This window comes from Dysidea avara, chromosome 5 (assembly GCF_963678975.1).
Source record: "Dysidea avara chromosome 5, odDysAvar1.4, whole genome shotgun sequence".
Lineage (NCBI taxonomy): Eukaryota > Metazoa > Porifera > Demospongiae > Dictyoceratida > Dysideidae > Dysidea > Dysidea avara.
Genome location: NC_089276.1, coordinates 23909986 through 23937420, shown reverse-complemented (window position 1 = coordinate 23937420; position 27435 = coordinate 23909986). Strand labels below are relative to the sequence as shown.

Genomic DNA, 27435 nt, shown 5'->3' with positions numbered 1-27435 from the left:
AGTGTTCTCAGTCAATTTGGAGTAATATGAGGGCCATGGAGGGCCATGGAGAGCCCAAACTTGGCCTCTGGATTCCAATTGTCTTCTTACTTCATTTTATACCCCTATATTAAGACCACCGTCCACCTCCACCCTCCCACCCTATTACTACCACCTGTGATATTATTACCCGCTCGAAAAAAGCTGCCCAAAACAGGGCAAATTTTGGGTAACAGAAATGTATACACCCACTCAGTGATAGCTAGTAAACGGATGAATGATTGGTACAAATTTTATTTGCACAGCTGTAGGCACTGGGAAGTTATTACACAATGATTCCTTAAAATCGCCATATCTCCTAACAAAGCTTTGTACGTCGAAGCCTTGTTTTGTCAAATTCAGTCACATATGCATTTTAGCTGTATTTCTTTTCACATCTTATTCTGTTTATTACAACTAAGCTGAATTGCAAGGTCACAACTGTTTATATTGGGTATGTAGAACTAGATCGAACTATCCCTAGCAGGTCCACTCCAGAGCGGTTCAACATGGTTCAGTTTGATACAAGCAGTTCAACATAGTTCAGTGCGATGCGGCAAACATTTACACCAACCTGGAAATCATTTTGATTTGAGGACATTCTTTGTGGTGGGTGTGCAGGGAATATCCCAGAGGTTTTACGGTTCCTATGGCTTGGAGGGCATGCGGAAATTCTTGTGGTTTCAGAGAATGTTAGAATCCCCAAGCATTCCTACCTCCAAGCCTTTGTAGTAAAACATGCTGTATACATCATGTAAAATTGTTGAAAAGGGGCCTATTTGAGAATTAATAGGAGAATCCATGGAACCCTGCACACCTATCAAAACAACCACCATCTGGTGATGGTGGCAACCCGCTCACAACAGGGTAAGACCTGCTGACCGGGTTAAACTGACAAGCAACATTAAATGGAGTTTAACTAGTTAAACTAGGTTAATGTTGCAGTCAAGCATGCATGTGTGTATTATGATAGTGACTAACCTGAAGCTCCACCATGACTAGGGGGAAGATTGGGCAGGCACACACGTGAGAAAGGTTGGCAATAATTGGAGAATAACATTGCGCATGCGTTACAAGAAAAAGGCGTGAGTAGAGGTGTTAGAACACATGGTGCTACATGGCATAGGGAATCTTGTCCCACCCATACCACTCCCCTCTACCAACTATCTCATATTTAGTATTTTTAGATGATAATCACAAAGGGATTGTTCGGTGGGGTTTAATGTAATGTATTGCCCAAAAAATAAATAAATAGAATAAAATTAATAACGGGTGTGTGGGGAGGTGAAGCATGCACCACAGACAGTCCCAGCAGGGAGCTTAGTAAATCCCCCTTTTTTTCATTGTCTTTTCCATCTTGAGGCTAGCTCAGGGTGTGACAGTGCAGGGTTTCTATTAGGAACATTGTGGCATGCGGAAACTCTTGTGGCTTCAGAGAATGTTAGAATCCCCAAGCATTCCTACCTCCAAGCCTTTGTAGTAAAACATGCTGTATACATCATGTAAAATTGTTGAAAAGGGGCCTATTTGAGAAATAATAGGAGAATCCATGGAACCCTGCACACCAACCAAAACAACCACCATCTGTTGACGGTGACAACCCGCTCACAACAGGGTAAGACCTGCTGACCGGGTTAAGCTGACAAGCAACATTAATTGGAGGCATTTAAGGTCATACTGAAGGCACTTTGGGCTAGGTTATACCTGCCAAGGAAAATATTTAGTAAAGCGGCTAAGCAACAAATTTTGATGAAATCATTCACTTTGTGATAAAAGCACCAATTTTTTGTGGAGAATGAGTATACTAAATCATTTGAGATATGGTGCCACATCAAACTCATTGCCTTAGGGCATGTTTTGAAACTTTAAAGTTGGGTTATAAGCCTATTTCTAGCTGGCCATGAAACCATACAAGTGTATTCAGAATCTTCTTTCTTGCTTAAATCACATGGAAGAATTTCAAATTTATAGATGCAATCAAAAATCTTCAAAATGTGGTAAAATAAACTCTTCTAATGGAGCCAATATTTTAGTAGTAAAAGTACAGACACAATCCAATAGAATTAATACACTGTATATCTATGGCTTCATATACCATGACCCTCCATGCTTCTTAACATGGAAAGCTAATGACCTGGATGGACACCTCCCTTGATCAGCTTTTGGATATGACTATCACTTGCTCGTCTATGTAGATGCCAAGTTTCAGTATATTTCCTATGAGCACTTTTATGGCTTCAACAACACATTTTCTATTGATTTTACTTGTCAGGTTCTTTGAGCATGATATGATTAATGGCACCATATCTAATATGAAATAGTATGAATTAACGAAAGTTGTACCAAGTTTGGTGCTTTTATCAAAAAGTGAATGATTTTTTTGCTTGGTTGCTCTACTAATTGTGAAGCTGGTTTTTGGGTAATATTTTTTGGCCAAAAAACCCAAACCTCCCTAATAGGCAGTACCACCATACTGTATGATTATGAACACTACAAGATATTGCACATAATTCACTTACGATCATCATCCACTATAGTCACTGTAGCTGGACCACCACTAACACCATCAGGTATTGAGGATGGGTCAATAGTGAGAGTAAAGTTCTTATCATTTTCCAAAATGCTATTATTATATATTCGTACCCTTATCCTAACTTCTGTGGATAGAGCCCTAATTATGCCAGTGTGTGGTCCAGAATAGTAATCAACACCACCTTAACAGTAAATGTTATAAAATATTATAATAGTGTCTCCAAATTTACAGTGCTTACCAATGGCTGTACTATCGTTAGATAACAATCGCACATAAATGGCAGTTGATGATGGGTTACTGAGATGTACTACAGGATATGTATATCTAGACCATTCATTCACTCTGTATGTTAACTCCCTGAAACTCACAATGCACACTAAAATGAAACATGTTATAGATGTGAACTATGGGATCCTGTTTAAATATTGCAATTGTTAAAACTCACAATCATCATCTATTATTGTCACTTTAGCTTCACCAGGATTTCCAATGCTAACTCTATCAGGTAGTGAAGATGTGCCAATAAAGAGAGGAATAGTTTTATTCGGTTCACACAAGTTATTGTCATAAATTGGAATGTCAAATTCCATATGAACACTACCAGCAGTAATTGTTATGCTGTATGGGCCTAATTGGAATCCAGTAGCACCTAAATATAAGAAATATAATAATATAGGTACATTCACATTGAGACTCATAGTAGTGTGTTGTGTGGCCAAGAAAGCCAGTGCACCATTTGTGTATTAACATGAAGAAATAAAAAAATAAGTACATATAGCTCCATGACAGTTTTGGTTCATTTTTGTAACAGAGTTACCCACTGGGTAGAGCAGGGCAGGCATTTTAGCACAAATGCATTTTATAGTGGTAATTGTGTTAGTAGCCTTATGTTGTTTAAATGGCATTTGATGGATACATACAAAAGTACTATTGTACAACATATCAATGGTAATGCAGGTATAACTCACCAATTGGTGATTCTGTAGTACTAAACACTAGGATGGTAATGTTAGTTGAAGAAGGGTTACTAAATGTTATCATAGGTTGTGCTGATCCATTACCTTCATAAACACTGTACGTTGAATGATTAAACTGTATCATAAGATCTAAGCATATTCAGATAGAATTAATAATTAAAATTCAATGCATACACCACATACAGTGCATTGTACATATCTGGGTACAAATAAACTAAAGCACAATATCAGCTAATATGCTAGTTATCAGGCACCTAATAATACAGTTAATATTAAATTCAACATAATTTTGTGTGTTTCATAAATTATCAATTATTTTGTTATTTGTCAACTACCACTACTCTTATTGCTACTAAAGTATAACTCAAACAAGCCACTTTCAATCACAAACAATACACACAATGATCTTCTCAGCTGTTTTAAAGGTTTATAATTTTTTTGCAAATATTCTGAAAATTCTTTTACTCTTTAGTTTTTTTATGAGTACAAGATCTAGAGGGACACTCCCCTATCAGCATTTTGCTATTGCTAGTACTCTACAAGGCCCAAGCTGACATTGTGACCAAAGCAGTCATTTTCGCAAAACGATGCTTTGCTACTGTTGGGTAAAAATATGTACTTATGCTATTTAAATCACTAAGCTACAAGGCTAAAATTGATAAAGCATAATTATACACCATCAAACTCATCTGTTACTAAAGAGTAAGAGAATCTTTGTTTTCAGTTTGTACAACAAAGGGCATATCAAGACACACGGTAGTGTGTCGTGCAGCCCAAGAAGCCGGCGCGTAACACCCGTGAGTATATTGACAGGAAGAAAGAAAATGCAATTTTCGCACCTCCGTAGCTCTGTGCATCCTTGATGAAACAAGACGATTTTTGCTGTGGACATGCCCTCTAACGTCAGCACTCCACATTCCAAATTTGAGCGAAATCGTTTCACGCGTTCCCAAGATATGCGACTTCAAAAATTGGCTTAGTTTCTTGGTTTTTTTTTCTTCTTATTTTTCTTCCTCTTGTCGCACACTTACAAAAACTGCTATAAAACGCGAACGCCATATCCGATTGCCTTGAAATTTGGCACACAGAAGGGGGGGTATAAAGGCGCATCTCGGTACCAACTTTGGCTGGAATACGATAAACAGGCAAAGAGTTATGAACAATTATTCACGAAAAATAACACCAATATGTTGTCACGCCTACAGAAACCGCATATGGGAAGAAACTGAAATTCAGTGGGTGAATAGGTTAACTATTGAACCTCAAACCTTTTGTGGTTTGAAAGAAATTGAGCTAAAAACCAGGAAGATACAACGAAAAAATCAACAGTGTGTAACAATTATGCAATCGAGATTAGCTAATAAAAAACGACTGCTTGCCACGCCTACCAGATAAACCGCTTGGGGTAATGCTTTGAAAATCGTTGTACAGATGGAGTAATCATCTTAGAAAGGCTCATCAATGGTGTAGAAGAATCAGACTTAAAGCCACGGAGTTATAACACGAAATCCAACTTGGTGCAATAAGTGCAAGATCGAGATACTCTAATAGAGCAGTCATCCTAATAGAGCAGTCACCCTGAAGAGAATTCAAGGGATCAGCTAGAAACAAGAAACCTGTATAGAGATCAGCTACACACAAGTCACCCTGTAGAGAGATCAGCTAGAAGAAGTTACCTTGTATGGAGTTCATGAAACTATGGAAAGAGATAGTTCAGCTAGAAGAAATCACCTTGTTGAGTTCAGCTACAAAGAAACCACCATGTAGAGAGTTCAGCTACAAACAAATCGCCCTGTAGAGAGATCAATAGAAGAAGTTACCTTGCAGAGAGTTCAGCTACAAAGAAACTATCATGTAGAGAGTTCAGCTACAAACAAATCTTCCTGTAGAGAGATCAGCTAGAAGAAGTTACCTTGTAGAGAGTTCAGCTGCAAAGAAACCATCATGTAGAGAGTTCAGCTGCAAACAAATCACCTATAGAGAGTTCAGCTACAAACAAATCTCCCTGTAGAGAGATCAGCTAGAAGAGTTACCTTGTAGAGAGTTCAGCTTCAAACAAATCACCCTGTAGAAAGATCAGCTAGAAGAAGTCACCTTGTAGAGAGTTTAGTTAAAAAGAAACCACCATGTAGAGAGCTCAGCTACTAACTAGTGACCTTGTAGATACATCAGCTAGAAGAAGTTACCTTGTAGAGAGTTCAGCTACAAAGAAACCATTCTTTAAAGAGCTCAGCTGCAAACAAATCACCTGTACAGAATTCAGCTACAAACAAATCACCCTGTAGAAAGATCAGCTAGAAGAAGCTACCTTGTAGAGAGTTCAGTTACAAAGAAACCACCATGTAAAGAATTCAGCTACAAACTAGTGACCTTGTAAAGACATCAGCTAGAAGAAGTTACTTTGTAGAGAGTTCAGCTACAAAGAAACCATTCTGTAAATAGCTCAGCTGCAAACAAATCACCTATACAGAATTCAGCTACAAACAAATCACCCTGTAGAGAGATCAGCTAGAAGAAGTTATCTTGTAGATAGTTCAGCTACAAACAAATCACCATGTAGAAAGATCTGCTAGAAGAAGTCACCTTGTAGAAAGTTCAGTTACAAAGAAACCACCATGTAGAGAGTTTGGCTACAAACTAGTGACCTTGTAGAGACATCAGCTAGAAAAGTTACCTTGTAGAGAGTTCAGCTACAAAGAAACCATTCTGTAAAGAGCTCAGCTGCAAAAAATCACCTGTACAGAATTCAGCTACAAACAAATCACCCTGTAGAGAGATCAGCTAGAAGAAATTACCTTGTAGATAGTTCAGCTACAAACAAATCACCCTGTAGAAAGATCAGTTAGAAGAAGTCACCTTGTAGAGAGTTCAGCTACAAAGAAACCATTTGTAAAGAACTCAACTGCAAACAAATCACCTGTACAGAATTCAGCTACGAACAAATCACCCTGTAGAGAGATCAGCTAGAAGAAGTTACCTTGTAGATAGTTCAGTTACAAACAAATCTCCCTGTAGAGAGATCAGCTAGAAGAAATTACCTTGTAGAGAGTTCAGCTACAAAGAAACCACCATGTAGAGAGTTCAGCTGCAAAGAAATCACCCTGTAGGAAATTCAGCCACAAACAAATTACTCTGTAGAAAGATCAGTTAGAAGAAGTTACCTTGTAGAGAGTTCAGCTACAAAGAAACCATTCTGTAAAGAGCTCAGCTGCAAACAAATCACCTGTACAGAATTCAGCTACAAACAAATCACCCTGTAGAGAGATCAGCTAGAAGAAGTTACCTTGTAGATCGTTCAGCTACAAACAATTCACCCTGTAGAGAGAGCATCTAGAAGAAGTCACCTTGTAGAGTGTTCAGTTACAAAGAAACCACCACGGAGATTTCTGTAATCAATATATGTATTATATATACAATTTGTACATTTACTGATAAAATATTTAAAGTACATCTACTTCATCTTTTCTTCTTCCTGTGGTAAAGAAAAAAACATAGGTTAAAAAAGTCCCGCCGGCTTTGGGGTATACAAATACAAAAAGAAATGAAATCCAATCCAAAACAGCCAAGCTGTAAAAAAAGTGTGCGGCCCTCAGAAAGGCTATGGTGAAAAAAGATGTGAAACCCAAGGTGGCGGCCAAGAAATGGCTGTGATGGTAGGTTAATGGTAAAAATTTTAATAATGACTATTAAGGTGAATTTTGTGCCAAGACCAAGCGGCATAAAAATTCACCTGAATTGTCGTTATTAAAATTTTTACCATTAACCTACCATCACAGCCATTTCTTGGCCGCCACCTTGGATTTCACATCTTTTTTCACCATAGCCTTTCTGAGGGCCGCATTCTTTTTTTACAGCTTGGCTGTTTGGTTTAGATTGAGTTATGTGTGTTTATTTATGATGCAATAGATGTAGAATTTATGGTCTTCTTTTCTTTATTGAAATGGCCTTCTTCTTTGTGCAATAAAGGAAAAGCACTATATCTTGATGGATTTGCTAGTTCATGACAAACAGATTGAACCAGGTCCTGCCTTCGTAGCTTGTTTCAGTCGTGAGTTGTGGTCGGTTATTTAAATGCATGTATTTTATTTGCCATAATATTGCAGTACAAATCAAGTTCCAAATGTCTAGCGCTATAACTCCAAGACTATTCATCATAAAAACTTTGATAACCCACTCCTTTTTTACTATAGACTAACAGAGAAGCAATAAATTGGAATTCAAGGAATGAGCAAAAATGTGTAATAATGGCCAGGTTTTGCTCTGCCAGTCACATTTTTCATCTGTTGAAATACCTGTAAACTCCATTAAAATACAATAGGGAAGGTAAAGCAATAACCCCAGAGTAGCTAATGCTTGGAGCTTAATAGGCTCTATACTGCCTGTATTTCTCACACACTGGCTGAATTTAACTGCTTGCTCATGTGGATGTGCACAGATACACTTCCAACATTCTGGAAATCAGGTGCACATCTCACAGTCAGCTAAACTTTATGAAAAATATGATATGTCAATGGATTTAGCCTTCAAGCTCTATAAGAAGGGTTTATTTGTTCTATCATTCTGTTTTAAACAAACTAAATAATTTGTAGATGCATATGCATAAGATAATAACAATATTTTATGCATAAGTGAAGCATCATTGTACTATAAGGCTAAGTAGTGTTCAAATTACCATATCAAAACATATGTATGGGATTTGTCAAATCAAGCATTTTCAAGGTGGTCAACATTAACAGTTTTCAAAACACTGGGTTAAACCTTTAAAAATTAAGAATTATGCATTAAATAAATCTAATATCTGTTTAATATCTTTTTTGAAACCTCGACTTGGTAAAACAGGCTGATCATAAAATCTCATCATTCCTAATTTTCATTCGTTGTCCAATACAAAATACATGTATTTTACACTACACAAAAACACTAATTTACAACCTTTAACTCACAAAATCCCTACAGCACACCATACAATAAAAGAAAGCCCTTGAATTTCTCTATCCAATTCCGACTGTACAAATGGAAAAAATGTTGCCATAACGACAGCTATTTACTGCTGATGATAACATAATACGTGCTCCATACATTAACCTATTGGAAAATTTAAATGACCTTTAAAGAAGTTAAAGAAGGTTAATGTGGGAACGACAAATAGAGTGCAAAATGAATATATATTAAAAAAAACTTACTGATATAGGGGTGTCAGGAATCAGAGACGGTATACCCATCACACAAGTATTAATTGGAGTAGTTGGGCTCCATTAAGAATGCTTAACGCATGCGCAGTAGCACGTGCTCAGCCTATGTGTCGTGACACCTGACGAGAGCTCCACCAGAAGGAAATTAATATGCCTAAAGGAAAAGCCAAAAAGACAACTCAGGGTAGTCAAAGAACGACTGGTTCAAGGGGAACAAGATCCGGAGCTGACACCTCACGGAAACGCCAGAGTTCAGCCAACGCACAGCCGACGTCGAACCCCAAGCGACCCAAGAGGATGTCGTCTTCACGAGTTCATGAAAAAGAGAACCAGCCCAGACCATTAACCACAGCGGATATACCGATTATCGTCAACGCAGTGCTAGGAGCTCGCCGTAACCAGCCAACCCTCACACGCGACGATCTCTCTGCTTCTGGCCCAGACCGCCCTGCCGCTGTTACTCCGGGTGTACCTACCCCTGCCGCCATTAGCACTGGAGCCTTGATGTCCCCAAGCCAAACTCCTTCTGAATCCGAAGACACTCCAAATTTTGGTAAGCTTTGTCACCTTTTACTGTTAATGTGTGAATATTTCCTGAGATAATTGTTCCTAATTTAATATGCTACCCCCCGCATGATTAAACATATAATACTTATTATTATTATTATTAAAAAAAAAGAAAGCATGATAACACACTAGACATATTCCTATTCTCACAACGGTTGTCCATTTCCTGCCTCTAGCTTTGAACCGACTGCCCAACGGTAACCAGCTCCAACATGTACATCAGATGGGGGAATTGCCAACATACCCAGAACCCCTACCACCAGCCACCAGTAGACAGCCCACTCGTCCAGAGAGCAGTGCGTTGCCTCCAGTGATGTTTAGCAGCTGCTTACCACCCGTTCCTGCGAAGTTAGTCCAGAGGATCCAAGACGGCCTGTTCATTGAAATGGGGGAGCTGTCTCCAGATCGACTTGACTCCTCCGATCATCTTGCCAGTGACCAGGCAGCCAGCAGCCAAAAAATTCAACAAGTCACAAGTATCATTGAATGGGTGCAGTGTTTTAGTGTATTCACTGCAGTTATTCATCGCTCACAACCAGAACGCACCCTAGACCTCTTGGGATACCAAAACCTCGTAATACAAACATCACTGCTGTGTCAGGAAGGTCGTTGGACTGTGTATGATCGATGTTTTCGCTTAAAGGCTTCTGCCCTGGGACTTCAGCAGTGGTCTACAATAGACATAACACTATGGAACTTGGCCTTCCTTGAGATGTCTCCACGAAGTGTTCCCATAGCTAATGTGTTACAACGTGCAACTTGCAGACCCTCCAAAAGAACCTCAGCCACCAATCGTCCTATCTGCCTAGATTGGAATGACACTCCTGGCCCTCAGTGCCCACACCACGAGTGCAAGTTTGAACACATCTGTTACCGATGTGCCCACAATTACCGCATTCTGGATAAGGATGACAAGGCAATATTTTGTCCAAACAAACCAAAGCAGCCTCAGCCTCTGATGGGTCAACAAAGGACCTTTTAACTACCTAGAAGTGGCAAAGAAAAGAGAACACCAGTAACTTTGAACTTATCATATATTAATTGTGTTTATTTCTTTGCATGCTCTTTCTTTTGTCAGTAATAATATAATATGCAATCACATCACTCATAATCATAATTTAATGCAACCCTCCCCCCCCTTTCCTTTCTCAACACATATTTGTTGCCACATCCCACACTTACAATATTCCATGTCCCTTTTATTCACACAGCCTTCACATCAAAGGGCATGGGAAAAGTTTTGATTACCATCAAGCCCCTACCATACGAGAAATGGATCCAGGAGTGGACTAGCCAACCTACAGAACCAGCCAACATGCTGCGAGTACCAGCAGCAGCTACCAGGATCACCTCTCCATTAATTGTAGACAACTGGCGCATCATGTTGGCCAAGTATCCAAACACGCCCCTTGTCAATTTCTTTATTTTGGGCATTCAAGAAGGATTCCGTCTTGGCTTTACCCCTTGCACATCCAGGGTCAAATCAGCTAAATGGAACTTGCAGTGTGCATTACAACACCCTGAGGTGGTCGAGAGCTACTTGGCAGATGAGGTGACACTGGGCTGAGTTTCAGGTCCATTCTCCTATTCCTCAGTTCCTCATGCCCATATCAGCAGGTTTGGCGTCATACCAAAGAATCATCAGCCAAACAAGTGGCGGCTGATTGTGGACTTATCCCACCCAAAAGGCCACAGTGTGAACAGTGGTATTTCCAAAGAGCTTTGCTCTCTGAGCTACATCACTGTGGATAATGCCATTACAAGCCCAGAGTATGGGAAGAGGAACTTTACTGACGAAGATAGACATAAAAAGTGCATTTCGCTTATTGCCGGTTAATCCTGCTGATTGCCACTTGCTTGTGATGAGATGGAAACAACAACTGTATATTGATACTTGCCTACCCTTTGGGCTTCGCTCCGCCCCTAAGCTTTTTAATGTACTAGCAGACCTGCTATCGTGGATCCTAGAGCAGCAGGGTGTTTCCCCAATTATGCATTATCTTGATGATTTCCTTACACTAGCCCCTCCCCACTCAACGACCTGTCAACGGAACCTGGACATCATCAAGTCAGTTTGTCTCCATCTTGGAGTTCCATTGGCCTTGGAAAAGGTTGAAGGTCCATCCACATCACTTACCTTTCTGGGCATTGTCCTAGACACTGCGAGGATGGAAGCCAGACTCCCTACAAACAAACTATGCCGTATTCGCCACCAAGTGAAAGCCTGGTTAACCAGGAGGAAAGCCACCAAGAGGCAGATTCTATCACTAGTGGGTCTCCTCCAGCATGCAACTAAAGTAGTACGTCCAGGGCGCACATTTCTCTCAAGAATGTACAGTGTAGCTGCCAAGCTAAAACAGCCATCTCACCGGAAGAAACTATCTGCTGCCTTTCGTTCAGATCTACGCTGGTGGCATGTCTTTGTCACTCACTGGAATGGGGTCAGCTTTCTCCACTTTACCCCAAGTGGCAGTGCACCAGACTGCCGCATAGACACTGATGCATCTGGCTCATGGGTGTGTGGTGCATGGTTTGCTGGCCACTGGCTCCAGTACAAGTGGCCTGCTGATTGGGCGGAAATTGGTATTATGGCCAAAGAGCTCATACCCATCTTGTTCAGCTGTGTGGTGTGGGGCACCACACTTTCCAGGCGGAGGATAGAATTTAAATGTGACAATCTTGCCCTTGTAGAGGCAATCAACAAAGGCTCATCCAAAGACAAGTTGGTGATGCACCTGCTGAGATGCCTCTGGTTCTTCACGGCCAACTTCGACATATCCATCACTGCATCTCACCTTCCAGGAGTTCTGAATACATCGGCAGATGCGCTGTCAAGAAACCAGATGTACCAGTTCTTCCAACTACATTCAGAGGCATCCCATGCTCCAACATTTCTTCCTCCACCCCTCCTTCAACTGATCTCCCCGCGCCAGTTGGACTGGATATCTGCAACATTCATAAAACTTTTTAAACAAACTGTTTGTATGTTCTGCACTCGCTAAGACCTTTCAGAACCTCCAATAATCAAAATAAATTAATCATTTGCACATCATATACCAATACACTTACAAATACACACTTGTAAAAAAAAAAAATGCTTGTACATAATCTTAATGAAACTAATGCACACAATACCATTGCCATCTGCTTGCAGGTCCAGGAAGGAGTGGGATGACTCTCAACCACCTCAGTAGCATCTCGCATGGATATCTCACTGAGGGACTAGCTCCTGCTACCAGACGCACTTATTCTGCTGGAGAACAAAGCTTCACCTCCTTCTGCAGTGCTTCAGGGAACCGAGTACTACCAGCTAACGAGTCAGCCTTGCTACTGTTTATTTCTCACTTGGCTTCAAAGAACATTTCCCATGCTACCATAAAGGTCTATCTTGCAGCTGTTCGTCACATGCATGTTATCGCTGGCATGCACAGTTCTTTCGGGGAGCAACTCACTCCTAGACTTCAGCTGGCACTCAGAGAACCCAGACCATTGTGACACCTCAAAGGACCCGCTTACCCATTACCCTTCAGATTATGTGCAGCATTAAAGACTGCCTCTCCCAACAGCTACGCTCTCACTCCAACATCATGCTTTGGGCTGCATGCTGCTTAGCATTTTTTGGATTCCTTCGGGTCAGCGAGTTCACAGTCCCCTGCCAGGATACCTATGACCCAGGGACTCACCTTTCACTAGCTGATATCTCCCTTGATAATAGGGACCATCCACGTCTAATTGCAGTATCCATTAAGCAGTCAAAGACCGACCCCTTTCGGAAGGGAATGACACTATACCTTGGGGCAACCGATCACCCAGTCTGCCCAGTCACCGGTATTCTACCATACCTAGCGTTAAGGGGCAACCAGCCAGGACCATTGTTCCTCACCAAAAAAGGACAAGGGCTAACCCGCCAAGCCCTCAGGGCTTCACTGGATGTTGTGCTTACCAAAGACATGCAGTTACAACATGCACAGCTTTCACATTGGTGCAGTTACATCGGCAGCTCAAGCAGACATTCCAGACTGGTGCATTAAGATGCTGGGCCGCTGGAAAAGTGACGCCTACCAACGATACAAAAGGATGCCACCACATGAGTTAGCCAGGTTCTCCCAGCAACTGGTCACACCATCATGTAAAAATACAAACAAGTAACAGCTTTTCTACTATGCTTGTAAACATTAGATAGGCTTCAGAGGTACTTACTTGTCAACTAGGCACCTTTACTGCATTATTATGTATGTCAGTAATACAGTTTGTTATGTTGCTGTAATTTATTATTACTTGTCAATCATACCCACATGTTATTTATCACAGTTTAAACAAACTGATTTGGTACATCATATTCCAGATCCTTTGGGTGAGAGGTCTCCGCTGCCCGCGCTCCCCCTCTCTGTGGCCGGCATTGGAAGAATTTGGAAGACTGGGAAGGTATTCTTAATCCAAATTCTTCCCTGCTTACCTAAGTATCTGTCATTCAAATATCATTCCACACTTTATAAATTTGGCCTGCTTAAAATATTAGGAACAAAACTAGCAGTGTATTTTAAGTTGCACCCAAGGCAGCCGAGACCTCAGGCACTTACCAAACCACCCCACTATCAGTTGATAGTGGGTAGCCCGCAACACTTAGCAGGTGAAGCACCAAGATAAAAGGAAGGAACAAAGGTGAGTGTTAATAAGTGAACAACATTAAATGACCATTAAAGAAGTTAAAGAAGGTTAATGTGGGAACGACAAATAGCATGCAAAATAAATATTAAAAAAAAACTTACTGATATAGAGGTGTCAGGAATCAGAGACAGTATACCCATCACACAAGTATTAATTGGAGTAGTTGGGCTCCATTAAGAATGCTTAACGCATGCGCAGTAGCACGTGCTCAGCCTATGTGTCGTGACACCTGATGAGAGCTCCACCAGAAGGAAATTAATACCCACCCACCCCACATTCCTCTTTGTGTCTTACCCCAAGAAATTCAACATATTCATGCAATCAGTGGCTACAACCTACTCACGATATCTACCAGTCCTCTTATGTGTGTGTATATATATATATATATATGGCACTTATTTGGCTTTCACTAGCTAGTTTGAGCTGCTAGCTGACACCTGTTAGGCAATTACAAGGGTAAGGTTTCCTGCTAAAGACAAAAAAAAATTTTTTTTTGCTTTTAAATATCTCTGGCAGGACAGTCTCGTATTTCTTGTAATGCCTACAGATCACTTGAATGCACTACACTGGTAAGTCGCAGGGGGGTACACCACTACCTCCTTGTAGGCAATACCTGTGTCACCACTGGTTCAGCAACCATTGATAATACTTACCAGCACCTGGTGAGCAGATAGTGTTCATTTGTATGCATGGATAGCTGTTAAATGTAGAATTCACCCGTACTTGTACATTGTATGTTACTGCTGTTGTATTCTCTGCACCACAGGTGTGCCAGGGCTATTCCAGCTATTCTGTCCCCTGCACTATAGGTGTGCTACGGCTAGGTCAACCGTTGTGTTCTCTGCACCATAGGTGTGCCAGGGCTGTGTCAGCCAACTTTATACACACGTCGTATGTGTGTGTGTGTAAGGTGCTTGTTGCACTCTCTACACAAGGCTGCAGTTGTAGCACGTCCAATCCTTACAGAAGGAGCGGACCACCTGAGGTTTCACTAGGATGTTGCCTAGTAGGCACTAGGAGTGGCCGGCATTGGAAGAATTTGGAAGACTGGGAAGGTATTCTTAATCCAAATTTTTCCCTGCTTACCCAAGTATCTGTCATTCAAATATCATTCCACACTTTATAAATTTGGCCTGCTTAAAATATTAGGAACAAAACTAGCAGTGTATTTTAAGCTGCACCCAAGGCAGCCGAGATCTCAGGCACTTACCAAACCACCCTACCATCAGTTGATAGTGAGTAGCCTGCAACACTTAGCAGGTGAAGCACCAAGATAAAAGGAAGGAACAAAGGTGAGTGTTAATAAGTGAACAACATTAATTATCTTGGTGGGAAAATCCCAATTTACAAGTTGTTATCCTCAACCAATTCACTAAATTTGGTATCATTCTACGCAGCGAAGGATGCTTAATAAGACTCCGTCTGTACAAATCGTTAAACAGGTTAGTTTACAGAAATATGTTTTAAACATGTCTTTTTATGGGCATTCTGAACATGTAAATTTCGCAGTACAAGGCTCCTTTTTAGCTTCCCCTTCGTTACTACACAAAGAACTTACACATGAATCGAAATGCCTTTCATCAAGGAATCTGATAAGCCAAACTTTGTGTCTGTCAACGAAAGTACGCGGAAGTTATGGTGACTTGTTTAGAAGACGATGTTATTTTAAACAAAACGGGCGTAAGGAAATTCAGAATATCTTACACAAGTTTTGATATGCTAAAAAACTTGTAGCCCTAAAATTGTACAGGTAGCATCAATAGGATATACATATTAGCAAATCAAAGTCTCACTGAATTAATACAAAACCCTTATCAAATTACTTAAATGGTACAGCAGTTCACACACACTAGCAGTAATATTCAGTGGTTACCAATTAACACAAAAAATTTTTATCATTAGCTAGCTAATATACACGTACATACCATCATCATCTAGGATTATTCCAGTAAGAATACAATTTGGTGAAAGAAGAAAAATTCTTCTTGGTAGTGAGGTGCCATTAATAGAGAGAGAGAATGTTTCCCTGCTTTCAAGTATATCATCATTGTTTATAGAAATGTTAAATGAAGCACGGACCACTCCAGCAGGAAATGTGACAGTGTATGGACCAGAATAATAGTCAATACCTCCTCCTGTATTTTTTTTTTGTAGGTACTTGTAACAATTACTATTAAATTATTTTACTCACCAGTAGCTGACTCATCACTGGAAATAACTGATAGTGTAAAATAGTTTGATAGTGGATAACTGACAACCAATGTAAATGTTGCTAGGGCACTTCCTTCATGGATGAACTGCATTGGTGTCTCAAAGCATATAGACACATCTATAATATAAAGTTAAAGTAACATCTGTCCAAACAGTGTATAGCATTGATTGGCTGTGTACTGTTTTTCATTAAATAATGTTCTTTAGTATGAACTGTAGGAGTGTAAAAGCAGTGGTGGATCTAGAAATTTGTAAAAGGGGTTTCAAGTGTATAAGGTTGACATGCAGGTATGTACAAACACACTCACCATGCATGCAAAGCATGCATCTGGAGGGGAGATGCTCCCCCAGAAATTTTTTGACACATAGGTGTTTGGAATTTACTTAAACAAAGCTAAATTAATGGAGGGAGATAATTTGTTTGTGCTTGTGTACTATGTGTAGTAACATCACAGCTAGCAAGCATTAGAGAGTATTTAAAGGCTATGTATCACAGCACTAGAGGTACTAGGTATTAGCTGGAAATCATTACAAATCCATGTGAAGGAAATACCACCTGTAATACAGGTTGCATCAACCATTTAGCCAGCAGGATAAAGTTAGTCCCCTCCCAAAGCCTACTTCTAGGACTATGAGACTACATTGAAATCACCATAAACGAACCAGTTGTGTTGTTATAAGAAAGATGATAATAAAAATAAATCAATAAAAATACCTTTATGGCATGGGATTGTGAGATTATCAGGGGAGGAAAGGCACAGACATTGAAGTGAGAGACCCAAGTCCAGTTCCCAAGAGTAGTTCTTCCATCCCCAAGCCTTGGGGTGTGATAGTGCAGGGTTTAATAAGGATTGTTAGGATGGCCTTAGAAATTTCTATGGCTCAAGTTGGGAATGCCGCCCCTAAGCCTCATGCAATCAGTGGAGTCACAATTTGTGGCTGATCTTACAGTATCAGTGGTAATATTGCATAATCATAAAGGAGAACAAGTAACCTGCACGCTTGCCAAAACAGCTACCATCATAAGATGGTGGTTGACAAGTAAACAAGAGAAGCTTGAGACAGATGGCTTATTGTGGTTCTATTGGTAATTACCTGACAATGCAATAGCATGAACTATGGTAGTGGTTCATAATAGAGATCACCTATGTTTTTTCCAATATCTTAATAGAACACTCAACTAAACACCACCTTAGAAATCTTTTCTAACCTCAAAAGAAGTCTTAGAAGTTAATTTGGAAATCAAAAGGACCTGATAAAAGTACTTTTTAAAGAACTAAAATCTGCCATTTTGAGCCATTTTGTTCATCTTCTTATTATTACTAGTGTAAAAGTAATTTAAAAAAAATTAAAACATGGGAATAGAGATCGCTGAAAAAAGTAAAGAAACAAGAGTCAAACAAGCCAGCATGTTAAACACACAGAGATTTCTATTTGGACTCAAATAAACATTTATACAGAAGCGTTCTCAGTACTTATCTACCCCTGATTTATGGAGATAGTACCTTAGTTTCTACCATATCCATTGAGTCCAAATAGAGATCTGTGTGTGTTTAACATGCTGGCTTGTTTGACTCTTATTTCTTTACTTTTTCCAGCGATCTCTATTCCCATGTTTAAATTTTTTAAATCACTTTTACACTAGTTTGTTTACTTTTTATAAATCCATTTATGGATAGCTAATATGATAATAAGATGTGTTGGTGGTGCTTGATATTACACAGTACTAAACATGTATATCAAAGTCAGTCATGTACAGTATATAGCTGTTAAGTAGTCAGTTTATATTATCAGAGTTAGCAAACACCAGTGTATTGTTTTCTTACTATTGAATGTACTTTGTACTATATAGCTCAGACATATCCAACTATAGGCAGTGTACAGCATGCTGTGGTCAGCATTAGTATGGCTTCAGATTTATCATGTAGGCATGCATACTTGTGCAGTTATGTGATCACAGTAAGTCAAGTACGCAGTGGCACACAACAACATTGTTGCTCTGGTATGAACTTAATATACTGTGGTTAAACATAGGTAATGATATAGGGTTTCCAAATGAATGTGTTAACATGAATATATAGGATACTTATTAACACAATTAACATGTTGGTTACCCTTGCAGAGACTAAGTCAGAAGCAATGGTAAAGTGAACCTACAAGAAGCAAATTTGCTCAAGAATGGGTTTTATCATTGTAATATGCATTTAAAAATAGGTCATGGACATGAAGGAAGACATAGGAAGGAAAGTTATGTAGTTTATATCCCCAAAAAGTACTCACATTGTGCTCTAACCTGTGGGAAAAAATTAAGATGAACAAAATGGCTCAAAATGGCAGATTTCAGTTCTTTAAAAAAGTACTTTTATCAAGTCCTTTTGACTTCATCTTTGCTAGTGGACCTAAACCTTTTCCAAATTAACTTCTAAGGCTTCTCTTGATGTTGGAAAAGGTTTCTAAGGTGGTTCATCATTATTCTTATTATTTTTTTACAGGGCTAGAGAAACATGTAAGTACTTTTTGGGGATAAAAACTACATAACTTTCCTTCCTATGTCTTTCTTCACATCCATGACCTACTTTTAAATGCATATTACAATGTTAACATCTACTTTCAAGCAAAGTTGCTTCTTTTAGGTGTACTTTGCCATTGATATTCTGACTTAGTTTCTGCAAGGGTAACCAACGTGGTAATATGTGTTAATAAGTATCCAATCTACCATAAATCAGGAAAAATTTATTGTCAAAAATTTTTCGTCGCTGGCTGCATCGACAAAAATTCAAACAATGAATTATTTTTAACTATTATACGGATAATTTGTGCATACAAATATTAACGTATTCTGTCAAAATTTTTTGTCGATTATGCTAGCGATGAAAATATGTAGCGTTGAAATTTTGAAAATTTTCTACGCTGAAATTTTCCTGATTTACGGTATTCACATTAACATGTTCATTTGGAAACCTTATCATTTCCTACATTTTATTAACTACAGTAATTATTAAGTTCATACCAGAGCAGCAATGTGTTGTGTACCACTGGGTACTTGACTTACTGTGATCACCTAACTGAAGCCATACTACTGCTAAACACAGCATGCTATGTGTTGCTTATACGTAGTTGGATATATCAAAGCTGTGTAGTACACAAAGTATATATTTAATAGTAAAGAAACAATCAGTACTGTGATGGTATTATTGAATACGCATGCGCCTAGGATGAGCTGGGCGTTATTAAGAGTTGAACACGTTGTACCGTAACAAACTTGGGGGCTTGTCCGGGAGCCGACGCGCCGAGAACCGATCTTCTAATCAACATAGACGACAAAAGAAGTCATTGCATCAGCTGTCTTTGTGTGCAGGACAGTCATTCACCTTTGCTTTAAGAGTGGACTTCACCAAGGCATCCGCCATTATTTCTAACCAATCACTTAAAGTCCTTGGTACCGGGTTAACGGTACCCGCAAAGGTATTCCGTCGTATTGTTGTCGCTCTTTGTTGTTCTTTTGTTTCTTACTGACAGATTTTCGGTGAAGTCGAGCTATTTTATTGTATTCTAATATTTCGTACAAGATGTCGGCAGAGTTTAACTTGGACACTTTTGTTAATGAACCTTCGTTACAAGTTGTTCGAACTTTGAAGAAGGGACAGTTGCAACAAATCGCCACGCACTTTAAACTATTAACTACCACCATGACTAGAAAGGACAAACTTTGTAAGATGGTTATGGAATATCTAGTCAACGAAGAATTAGTTCCTGAAGAAACCATTGATGACGTGCCTACGAAAACTGTGGATAACAACGTACTCGAGCTTAAACGCCTAGAATTGCAGGATCGCGAGCGGGAAAGAGAAAGCCAGCTGAAACTACGTGAACTTGAGGTTAGAGAGAAGGAATTGTCTGTGCAGTTGAAGATAAAAGAATTAGAGAAAGCTGTTGTTACACCAGTTAAATCCCCTGAAGCCACAACATTTGATGTAAGTAAACATATACAGTTTGTGCCACAGTTCCAAGAAAAAGAAGTAGACAAGTACTTCCTCCATTTTGAGGAAGTGACAACAAGTTTAGCATGGCCAAAGGAAGTGTGGATGGTGTTACTACAAAGTGTACTAACTGGCAAAGCCAGAGAAGTATATTCTGCTTTAAGTGTTGAGCAAAGTTCACAGTACGATCATGTTAAGCAGGTTGTTTTGAAGGCATACGAACTTGTACCGGAAGCTTACAGACAAAATTTCAGGAAGTGTAGAAAGGATGAGAAGCAGACATACACAGAATTTGCCCGCACAAAAGAAGCTTTATTTGATCGCTGGTGCACATCAAAGGAAGTAGCAAAAGAGTATGAGAAACTTCGTCAGATGATTTTAGTTGAAGAATTTAAGAGTTGTTTACCTGATAATGTCAAGACTTACATTGAAGAGCAGAAAGCAGACAATCTCCAACAAGTTTCTACCCTTGCTGATGACTACTCATTAACCCACCGAAGCTCTTTCGTAGCTCCTAGTAGTATTCGTGGTAGTGTACCACAAGATGACCCATCCAGCAGCAATAGCCATAGTGGTACTCCCACAAAACCCAAGTCAGCTGGTAATGCAGCAGACGGTCATAGACCACGTCAGTCTAGAGGTGGCTCTGGAGGGCCCATATGTAACTACTGTAAGCGTCGCGGTCATGTGATTTCAGAGTGCTGGACTTTGGAACGGAAGAGAAATAATCCCTCTGGTGATCTTTTGGTCAGTACAGTTAACTCTCCTGTCATTCGTAATGTCCCTCCAGTCAAGAATAGTGATGAATCACCTTCCTCGACTGATTATCACCCATTTGTATCTGAAGGTTATGTGTCCCTCTCAGAGGATGGAGAAACTGTTGCAGTCAAAATTTTACGTGATACTGGAGCCACTCAGTCCCTGTTGGTAGATAACACACTGCCACTCTCTGAGAAAACCTCTATTGGATCTGGTGTACTGATACAAGGCATAGGGCTGGATGTGATCAATGTCCCACTTCACCAGATATTCCTCCAATCAGAATTAGTGTCAGGACCTGTTATAGTAGGTATAAGGCCTACTTTGCCAGTCGAAGGTATCTCCCTGATACTTGGAAACGACCTAGCAGGTGGTAGAGTTCAACCCGATCCACAGGTTATTAGTGACGTTAGCAATGTACTGTGTTTAACCTCTGCCGATGATGGACTTGGCAAGACATTCCCAGCGTGTGTGGTTACACGAGCAGCTGTACGTCGCGCTCAATCACAAGCTGACCGACACTTAGGTGATGAGAAGTCCAGTACTGCTCCCAGTACCACAGCAGAAACTGAGCACAGTCAGCAGTTAGAGAGCAGCTCCAGACAACCGGCAAAGCATGTTTCTACCCCAGTAGAAGAAATTAGTAATGTTTCTGCCTCCCGAGGTCAACTGATAGCTGATCAGGAAAGTGATGGTGAAGTTGCTCAATTAGCGCAGTATGCAATTAGTGAAGATGAAGCCAGCAAACATGGACAATGTTTTTACTGGAAGTCAGGAGTACTGATGCGAAAATGGCGACCACGAGATGTTCCAACTGACGAAGAGTGGACAGTTGCTCACCAGATTGTGATGCCAAAGAAGTATAGGGGAGAGATTTTGAGTCTAGCACATGAGTCAGCAATGGCCGGCCACCTAGGTGTTAACAAAACATATGCGAAAATCCTGAATCATTTTTATTGGCCACATCTGAGAAAAGATGTTTCTGAATATTGCAAGTCCTGCCATGTGTGCCAGATGGTTGGAAAACCTAATGAAATGATCCCTGTGGCACCTCTCAAACCGATCCCAATTTGCAGTGAACCGTTTAGTGAGATTATTATAGACTGTGTTGGTCCTCTGCCCAAGACTAAATCTGGAAATCAATACTTACTTACAATCGTGTGCAGGTTTACACGTTTTCCAGAGGCTATCCCTCTTCGCAACATTAAAGCACACCGAATCGTAGAATCCCTTGTCAAGTTTTTCTCATTCGTTGGTCTTCCTACCTTGGTTCAATCAGACCAAGGTTCTAATTTTATGTCGAATGTCATGCAGCAGGCCACTTATCAGTTGGGCATTAAGCAGTGTAAATCAGCCGCATATCATCCACAATCACAAGGAGCACTTGAACGTTTTCACCAAACATTAAAAAACATGATTAGTGCTTATTGTTTTCAATATGAGAAGCAATGGGATCAAGGAATCCACTTGCTACTTTTTGCAGTACGTGAAGCAGTTCAGGAATCACTGGGCTTCAGCCCATTTGAATTAGTTTTTGGACGTACTGTTCGTGGGCCTCTTATGGTGTTGAAGGAAAGCTGGCTGAAAGAGGAACCCCTCAATTTGTTAGACCAAGTGTGTAATCTTCGCAATAGGCTAACAGTAGCCTGTGAGCTCGCTCAAGAGAACATGAAATCATCCCAGACCAAGATGAAGCTGTGGTATGATAAGAATGCCAAGCAACGTCATTTCAGTGTTGGAGACAAAGTGCTTGTATTGTTACCCTTCAGAACCACCCTCTTCAAGCAAGGTATTTTGGTCCATATTTGGTAGCTAAGAAAGTCAATGAGGTGGACTATGTTATCAACACTCCTGACAGGCGAAAGTTACAGCGTTTATGTCATGTAAATATGATGAAGCCATATATTGAAAGATCCGAGAGTGGTGTTCGACCAGTTAACCATCCTGCTCCAGTCCTAGTCGCCAAGAAAGGAGTTACAGAAGTTGGTGAGAGCCCATCCATATGTGACAACATCACAAATGACAGCATGAAGTTGAAGAATTCTGAAGTGCTAGCTAACCTTAAGAGCAAGCTACACCACCTATCCTGCTCACAACAAGAACAACTTTCTTCAATGATCATGGAGTTCACAGATGTATTTCCTGATGTACCAAAACAGACACCTATTGTATCACACGATGTGGATGTGGGGGATTTTTGCCCAATTAAGCAGCATCCATATCGTGTGAACCCAGTGAAACCTGAGGCAATGAGGAAGGAAATAGATTATATGCTGGCACATAACATCATCGAGCCGAGTCAGAGCGAATGGAGCTCCCCTTGTTTACTGGTTGCTAAGGGTAATGGAAGTTACAGGTTCTGCACAGATTTTCGTAAAGTAAACATGGTAACTAAAGCTGACTCTTATCCTATCCCACGAGTAGAAGACTGCATTGATAAGGTTGGCAGTTCAAACTATGTTAGTAAATTTGACTTACTAAAAGGATACTGGCAGGTACCTTTGACTCCACGGGCTAGAGAGATATCAGCTTTTGTTACCCCAGCAGGTTTTTATCAATGCAAGGTAATGCCTTTTGGGATGAAGAATGCGCCTGCTACTTTTCAGCGGATGATTCACCGAGTTATAGCTGATTTAGAGGGAGTTGAGGGATATATTGATGACCTTATTATCTTTAGCAGTACATGGGAACAACGCCTGCAACGAGTGAAGGCTTTTCTGATCCGCCTCAGGCAAGCTCAACTTACAGTGAATTTAGCCAAAAGTGAATTTGGCCAGGTGTGCGTCACTTATTTGGGACATGTTGTTGGTCAGGGGAAGATCCAACCCATTCAGGCCAAGGTGAAAGCCATTGTTAGTTTCCCTGTACCCACCAACAAGAGTCAGTTGATGAGATTTCTGGGAATGGTTGGATATTATCGCAAGTTTTGTAAAAACTTTGCAGTAGTTGCCGAGCCTTTGACACAACTCTTACAGAAGAAACAGATGTTTAACTGGAAGGAAGATCAGCAAGCAGCATTTGACAAGGTTAAAAGGTTACTCACCACTGCGCCTGTACTAGCCATGCCGGACTTTGAGAAACCATTTCTTATACATGTTGATGCTAGCGATTTGGGACTAGGAGCTGTTCTGATGCAAGATAGTGCTGAGAAACTTGAACACCCAATCGGTTACTTTTCCCAGAAATTTAACAGTTCTCAGAGAAATTACTCTACTAGTGAAAAGGAAGCTCTGGCCTTGATACTAGCACTGCAGCATTTTGAGTTTTATGTTATGCCAGCTAAGTTTCCAATAGACATTTATACTGATCATAACCCTCTGGTTTTCCTCAATCGTGTCAAGAATAATAATCAACGTTTGTTACGATGGAGCCTGATCCTACAAGAGTACAACCTTAATATTACCCACATTCCTGGAAGACGAAATGTTGTGGCAGACACTCTGTCCAGAGGACTTTAACTCACATGGTGTACCTTTTGTAAACTGCATGCTAGTGTTTTTGGTTGTATTAGGCCCATGAGTTTATGTATTATATTCTTCTTTTAATCATCACTTGTACCTAGGCCTCACATTTTTGTTGTTGTATCCCTCTCCTTTATGGGGGGGTGTGTGATGGTATTATTGAATACGCATGCACCTAGGATGAGCTGGGCGTTATTAAGAGTTGAACACGTTGTACCGTAACAGTACATTGATGTTTGATAACACTGATTTAATGTTGCTTGTCAGTTTAACCCGGTCAGCAGGGCTTACCCTGTTGTGAGCGGGTTGCCACTGTCAACAGATGGTGGTTGTTTTGGTAGGTGTGCAGGGTTCCATGGATTCTCCTATTAATTTTCAAATAGGCCCCTTTTCAACAATTTTACATGATGTATACAGCATGTTTTACTACAAAGGCTTGGAGGTAGGAATGCTTGGGGATTCTAACATTCTCTGAAGCCACAAGAATTTCCGCATGCCACAACTTTCCTAATAGAAACCCTGCACTGTCACACCCTGAGCTAGCCTCAAGATGGAAGACAAGGGAAAAAATGGGGGGATTTACTAAGCTCCCTGCTGGGACTGTCTGTGGTGCATGCTTCATCTCCCCACACCCCCGTTAATTTGTTTTTTCGGGCAATACATCACATTAAACCCCACCCAACAATCCCTTTGTGATTATCATCTTCTAAAATACTAATATGAGAGGAGTGGTGTGGGTGGGACAAGATTCACTATGCCATGTAGCACCATGTGTTCTAACACCTCTCCACGCTCCTTTTTCTTGTAACGCATGCACAATGTTATTCTCAAAATTATTGTCCATCTTTCTCACGTGTGTGCCTTCCCAATCTTCCCTCCAGTCATGGTGGAGCTTCAGGTTAGTCACTATCATAATACACTCACACATGCTCGACTGCAACATTAACCTAGTTTAACTAGTTAAAACTCCATATGATAGTATTAGATAACTAATTAATATCTAATGTACATGATGACTGACTTGATACTAAATAATATCATGCACCACCAGCACCTCTTATTATCATGTTAGCTAGCTATCCATTATAAAAGTAAACAAACTAGTGTAAAAATAATTTTGAAAAATTAAGACAAGGAATAGAGATCGCTGAAAAAAGTAAACAAACAAGAGTTAAACAAGCCAGCATGTTAAACACACACATATCTCTATCTGGACTCAAATAAACATTTATACAGAAGCACTCTCAGTATTTATCTGCCCCTGATTTAAGGAGAAACTACTGTTTTTCCTTAGTTTCTACCATATCCATTGAGTTCAAATAGAGATCTCTGTGTGTTTTACATGCTGGCTTGTTTGACTCCTGTTTCTTTACTTTTTTCAGCGATCCCTATTCCCATGTTTTAATTTTTCAAAATTATTTTTACACTAGTTAACATTTGGTAATGATTTTAAAGATGCATGTAACTGCTACCTGTACACAAATGCAAACATTCTTGTGCGTGACATCCTGATAAACATTTGCGCTATAACTGTTATAAAACTTAAACCTTTTGCATTGTCAAGTAATCCAACTTTACTTTTAATAATTACAGGGCGAATTAGCTATACAGTGTGACACCGCACCCCAGTACAACAGCTGCAGAGTTATAATAGCTGGTGTAATCAATTAATTATCCATTAGAAAAGCTTCATGTAATATTATGTCTTTTTTTATTCATAGAGAACTGAGCATGCACACTATTAATTTTAGGCACACACTGCAAAATGCAATTAAAGTCTCAGCTGTTGGGGAAGCAAGTTTTAAATGAGTTCCATGGAAACCTTGAACTCCTCTAAATCCATCATTGAAAATAGTTGATTCATTGCTGACTGTTCTCAGGCTTTCCTCTATGCCAGTCATCTACATACACACTGTATAAAAATATTGACTGATTTTTCTCTGCTGACATAATGTATCTGAACGGGTCTTGTGATCCTAAACCTGCCAAACTAGTTTACACATTATGCAATCAATTAGTATGATGTCATTGATTTTGCATATTCTACAAGATTGGTCCAACACCAAGCATGTAGCTTTCAGTTTATCGAGCTATGATAATAACCACAGACAGGCTACAGGTTAGTTTGGGTTATCTTTAATGTTAAAGCGTGTTAGGTCTAATTAGTGTGTTCAAATTCTATATGCCCACACCAAAGCATGTTATTGTGTTCCAATAAATTGCATTTGGGAAGAGTGAAGGTGACACTGCATAAGTAGCAGGAGGTACAGTAAGTGCCTAGCACTTTTGACTAATTAGTAGGCTTAAGACTATTCTCCAGTGCTTTATATCTACTGAACGAGTGTAGTGATGCTGTATTATACTGTAGCTTTATGTGATTTCAGCTGCCAAGGGCAAAAGTGATCTACAGGGTAATTTGTTTGTAGCTGAATTTTCTACAGGGTGATTTGTTTGTAGCTGGACTGTCTACAGGGTGATTTGTTTGTGGCTGAACCTTTAGGGTAGCTTGTTTGTAGCTGAACTCTCTACAGGGTGACTTGTTTGTAGCTGATCTATCTACAGGGTAAGTTTTTCTAGCTGATATCACTAGGGTGATTTGTTTGTAGCTGAACTCTTTACAGGGTGACTTGTTTGTACCTGAACTCTCTACAGGGTGACCTTTTTCTAGCTAAACTATCTACAGGGTGATTTTTTTTAGCTGATCTCTCTACAGGGTGACTTGTTTCTAGCTAATCTTTCTACAGGGAGACTTAATTGCTTGTAGTGTTGAACTCTGTACAAGGTGATTTGTTTGTGGCTGAATCGAACTCTCTACAGGGTGAATTGGTTTCAAGCTGATCTCCCTACAGGGTCAAGGGCGGATTTAGGGCGGATGCTTGCGGTGCTGAAGCACCCCCCCTCCAAAATTTTACCAAGTGCAAGCTAGAAAGCCTCTAGAAGTTGCAGTATAGATGCAATTGCATCTTATACATATGCATGGGTAATCAAAAGATGGAAAGAAAAGGGAGAACGACTAATCTTTACTTAGAATTACTAAGAGGGGTTCAAATTATATTTGTGGTGTGAGAT

General features: G+C 40.0%; 1 protein-coding gene across 1 annotated transcript in view; it reads right to left on the bottom strand.

Moving 5' to 3' along the window:
* Positions 1–27435, bottom strand: part of LOC136255131 (uncharacterized) — a 162657-nt gene that overhangs the window by 88977 nt on the left and 46245 nt on the right. The window contains exons 19-24 of the mRNA XM_066047851.1: positions 16147–16284; positions 15881–16090; positions 3520–3657; positions 2997–3200; positions 2790–2927; positions 2538–2732 (exon numbers count right to left, since the gene is read on the bottom strand). Coding sequence (XP_065903923.1) covers positions 2538–2732; positions 2790–2927; positions 2997–3200; positions 3520–3657; positions 15881–16090; positions 16147–16284 — 1023 coding nt within the window. The remainder of the gene's footprint in view (positions 1–2537; positions 2733–2789; positions 2928–2996; positions 3201–3519; positions 3658–15880; positions 16091–16146; positions 16285–27435) is intronic.